The sequence below is a fragment of the Electrophorus electricus genome, chromosome 4, assembly GCF_013358815.1.
Source record: "Electrophorus electricus isolate fEleEle1 chromosome 4, fEleEle1.pri, whole genome shotgun sequence".
Taxonomy (NCBI): domain Eukaryota; kingdom Metazoa; phylum Chordata; class Actinopteri; order Gymnotiformes; family Gymnotidae; genus Electrophorus; species Electrophorus electricus.
In genome coordinates this window covers 165001-170000 of record NC_049538.1, presented here as the reverse complement: position 1 = coordinate 170000, position 5000 = coordinate 165001, and the positions used below count along the sequence as shown (strand labels likewise).

The 5000-nt window shown below is 45.3% G+C and overlaps 1 protein-coding gene across 4 annotated transcripts in view; it reads left to right on the top strand.

Annotated features, from left to right (window-relative positions):
* Positions 1 to 5000, top strand: part of LOC113589370 (glutamate receptor ionotropic, NMDA 2B) — an 88433-nt gene that overhangs the window by 74697 nt on the left and 8736 nt on the right. For all 4 annotated transcript variants that reach the window (XM_035525235.1, XM_035525232.1, XM_035525233.1 and 1 more), the window contains one exon: positions 711 to 836. In XM_035525235.1, the coding sequence (XP_035381128.1) occupies positions 711 to 836 (126 nt within the window). The remainder of the gene's footprint in view (positions 1 to 710; positions 837 to 5000) is intronic.

The window sequence follows — 5000 nt, the reverse complement described above, 5'->3', positions numbered from 1 at the left end:
CTCTCTCTCTCTCTCTCTCTCTCTCTCCCCCGTCTCTCCCTCTCTCTCTCTCCCTCTCTCTCTCTCCCCCGTCTCTCTCCCTGTCTCTCTCTCTCTCCCTGTCTCTCTCCCTCTCTCTCTCTCTCCCCTGTCTCTCTTTCCCCATCTCCCTCTCTCCCGGTCTCTCTCTCCCCGTCTCTCCCCCTCTCTCTCTCCCTCTCTCTCTCCCCCGTCTCTCTCCCTCTCTCTCTCCCCGTCTCTCTCCCTCTCTCTCTCTCCCCTGTCTCTCTTTCCCCGTCTCCCTCTCTCCCCGTCTCTCTCCCTCTCTCTCTCTCTCCCCCGTCTCTCTCCCTCTCTCTCTCCCCGTCTCTCTCCCTCTCTCTCCCTCTCTCTCTCTCCCTGTCTCTCTCCCTCTCTGTCCCCTGTCTCTCTCCCTGCCTCTCTCTCCCTGTCTCTCTCCCTCTCTCTCTCCCTCTCCCCCTTCTCTCTCCCTGTCTCTCTCTCTCCCCATCTCTCTCCCTCTCTCTCTCTCCCTGTCTCTCTCCCTCTCTCTCTCCCGGTCTCTCTCCCTCTCTCCCCATCTCTCTCCCTCTCTCTCTCTCCCCCGTCTCTCTCCCTGTCTCTCTCTCCCCGTCTCTCTCTCCCTCTCTCTCTCTCCTGTCTCTCTCCCTCTCTCTCTCTCCCTTTCTCTCTCTCCCCCGTCTCTCTCCCCCGTCTCTCTCTCATTGCAGAACCCTTCAGTGCTGATGTGTGGGTGATGATGTTCGTAATGTTGCTGCTGGTTTCTGCCATCGCCGTGTTTGTGTTTGAATATTTCAGCCCCGTTGGCTACAACCGCTGTCTTGCTGACGGAAGGGGTGAGTGTGTGTGTGTGTGTGTGTGTGTGTGTGGGGGGGGGGGTTGTGTGGGTGTGTGTATTTGTATCTGCGTGTGCTTGTGGACTTGAATATAAGCATATTACTTAACCTTTCTTGTGTGTATGAATGTAAAACAATGTTCACTGTGCCTGGAAGTCATTTCTTTGTAACAGAAATGCAGATGAACATCTAGTGAATAGAAGTCTGGAAAAAAAGAACGTGGTTATCTCAGCGTCTGATTCTTATCATAAAGACACTAAAGAGAGGAACATTTTCACACAACATGTTCTGGCAGGATGTAAACTCCCAATGCCAGTGAGAACTGTGTTTGGGTAGTTTAAATACCCTCCCGATGCCAGTGACAACTGTGTTTGGGTAGATTAAATACCCTCCTGATGCCAGTGACAACTGTGTTTGGGTAGATTAAATACCCTCCCAATGCCAGTGAGAACTGTGTTTGGGTGGTTTAAATACCCTTCCAGTGCGCTTTGACGTTACTTGAAAAGTCCACCAAATCTTGCAAGATGTAGACGGAGTCTGACATCCATTCATCACACACATCATACGTCCATACGTTGTAGGACTGAGGGTATTAGAACTCCTAATGATTTATGGAAAACCAGTTTAAGATGGCAGGATATTGATTGATCATACTTGCAGACCTGTTGCTATGCCAACATGGCTGTGCCACGACATTAGGCTGTATGTTAGCGTCCCCGTAGTGTCCTCCAGTAGGTCTACAGTGTATGAGTCTACAAGTTAGCATCCCCTCAGTGTCCTCCAGTAGGTTTACAGAATGTGAGACTATGTGTTAGCGGCCCCTCAGTGTCCTCCAGTAGGTCTACAGTATGTGAGGCTATGTGTTAGCATCCCCTCATTGTCCTCCAGTAGGTCTAGTATGTGAGGCTACATGTTAGCGTCCCCTCAGTGTCCTCTAGTAAGTCTACAGTATGTGAGGCTACATGTTAGCGTTCCCTCAGTGTCCTCCAGTAGGTCTACAGTATGTGAGGCTACATGTTGGTGTCCCCTCAGTGTCCCCACATGTCTTGACTGAGTGTTTGAAACCACACTCCCAGTCACTGTAAATAACTCATCTGGAGTTCTTATACCACACGTGTGGGTTAATTATGAGAAAACCGTATGTTCACGAGTGTGCTGAATACATTACATATCTGCCATATCTCCCTTCTTCTTACAGTCAAATTACTTCCAGGTGCACTGAATAGTTTCACACACATGCATCCACACATCCAAGGATAGATAGTACTATGTTTATGTTCAAGTGCACCTACACACTCGACACTACCACATACTCATCACACAATGGACAACACTACACACTCAACACTACACACTCCTCATCAACACTACCACATACTCAACACACAATGGACAACATTTCACACTCAACACTACACACACCTCATCAACACTAATACATACTCATCACACAATGGACAACACTACACACTCAAGACTACACACTCCTCATCAACACTACCACATACTCATCACACAATGGACAACACTACACACTCCTCATCAACACTACCACATACTCAACATGCAGTGGACAACACTTCACACTCAACACTACACACTCCTCATCAACACTACCACGTACTCATCACACAACGGACAACACTACACACTCCTCATCAACACTACCACATACTCAACACGCAATGGACAACACTTCACACTCAACACTACACACTCCTCATCAACACTAATACATACTCATCACACAATGGACAACTCTACACACACAACACTATGCACTTCCTCATCAACACTAATACATACTCATCACACAATGGACAACACTACATACTCAACACTACACACTCCTCATCAACACTACCACAACTCAACACACAATGGACAACACTACACACACCTCATCAACACTACCACATACTCAACACGCAATGGACAACACTTCACACTCAACACTACACACTCCTCATAAACACTACCACATACCCATCACACAATGCCACTCAATCACCACAGATGCACCACTAACACTCCTAAACACAAAAGACTCATCACCACATACTCAACACTAGACTTGACACCACAAATTCAACACCAGACATTCCTCATCACTACACACTCCTCCACTCTTAAGCTGTTACTCTCATATCTCACTCTTTTTCTCTTTCTCTCTCTCTCTCTCTCTCTCTTCCTCTCAGTTCAGCTTTATTGGTATGACTACCAATTTCAGGAATATAAAAAACAATAGGAAATTGAACACTGAACAGATAAAGTTTAATTCTGATGTGCAAATACTGAAACCTAATATTAAAACAATAGTGAAAATTGTTATTAAAAGAGATGTATAATGAGCTGTTTGTGGTAATAGTGAAATGGGTAGGTAAGTTTATCTGTGTGTTTTTAGGATGGGTGTGTGTGTGTGTGTGTGTGTAAAAATACTAAAATATTTCTGTGTGTGATTGATGAGGTGGATTAGGTGTAAAAACTCTTGTCATATTGTTACACTGATCAGCCATGACATCAGAACCATCTGCCCACTGCCATGTCAGTCCCACCATGCTCTGACCCATGAAAGTCCTCTGAAGCTCCTATTTTATCCTTGACCAACACATTATCAACAGGTCCTTTAGATTATGTAAGATGTGATGTGGGGTTTTTCCTGCACATCCCACAGATTGTATTAAGATCTGGAGAATTTGGAGGTCAAGTCAAACAAGTCAACCATATATCATGTTTCTCAAACCATTCTTGAAGATGTTTTGCAGTGTGACAGGGTGCATTATCCTGCTGAAAGAGTCCAGTGCCATTAGCGAATACCGTTGTCATGATGAGGTGAACTTGGTGTGCAGTAACTTTTAGGTAGGTGGTACATGTCACAGTAAGATCCAAAGAAATGCAGGATCACAGGGTCCCAGTAGAACATTACTCCGAGTATGACCATCTTCCCATAGTGCATCCTGGTGCCATCTTTTTCCTTGGGTAAGACCAGGCCCCCTTCTTCTGCTGCTCCATGGCCCAAGTCTAATGCTCACAAGTCCAGTGTAGATGCTCTCGACACTCTGACTGACTGTGGATACGAGTTCTGACAATTCTCTATCACAACCAGAATAAACTTTTTGAGCAATTTGTGCTACAATAGTTCTTCATTGGGATCATTCACTCCCCACACGCATCTCTGAGTATTGGGTGTCCATGTCCTTGTCACTGTTTTACTGTTTATCCTGCCTTAGATCACATTTTAGTAGGTACTAACCACTGCACACCAGGAACACACCAGGAGCACACCAGGAACACACCAGGAATGCCCAACAAGACCTGCTGTTGTGGAGATGCTCTGACCCAGTCCTCCAGCCGTCACAGTTTGCTCCTTGTCAAAGTCTCTCAGATCCTCACACTTGTCCAACACATCAACTTTACAAACGGACTGTTCACTAGCTGCCTAATGTATTCCATCCCCTGACAGTTGCCATTATTACTAGATAATCAGTGTTGTCAGTGTTGTCACTTCAAACTGTCAGGGGTTTAAATGTTGTGGCTGATAGATGTACAAATAACATTTGTATAACAAGTGAAAGAAGGGCTGTTCAGATAGAGGCTGCTTTTGGACATGATAAGCAAAAGAAAGAAAACAATGACAATGGCAACATCAATAAACAAATTAACTGAACACTAATACAGCTAAATGAGGTACAATAAAGCAGGATCATACATTTGATACACTATAGATGTGTGTGTGCGGTGGGTTATGTATATACTGCACTGTACAACCCTGAGTGCAGTACAGTGTGAGTAAATACAGTATGGGTACTCTGGGTGCAGGGTTATGTCAGGTCGACCCACAGAACCGGCCTACAGGACTAACCCATAGAACGGACGTACTGGACTGAACTACAGGACCGATCCACAGGACCGACCTACAGAACCGATCCTTAGAACTGATCCACAGAAACGACCCACAGAACCAATCCAGTCCTTGTTTTCTGTACCAAGGGCCTACTGCAGTGTTTTATTTTGTACACTGTAAATATCTCACTGGCAGTCTTGTGTCTGAACAGAACTCTGAAGGAGTTTTTGGTTTTCTGAAAGTTAGGTTTTATTCACATTTTGGGTCACTATGCAGTTACCACAGTTATTTTGAATCCTGGAACAGTCATGTGTACAGAT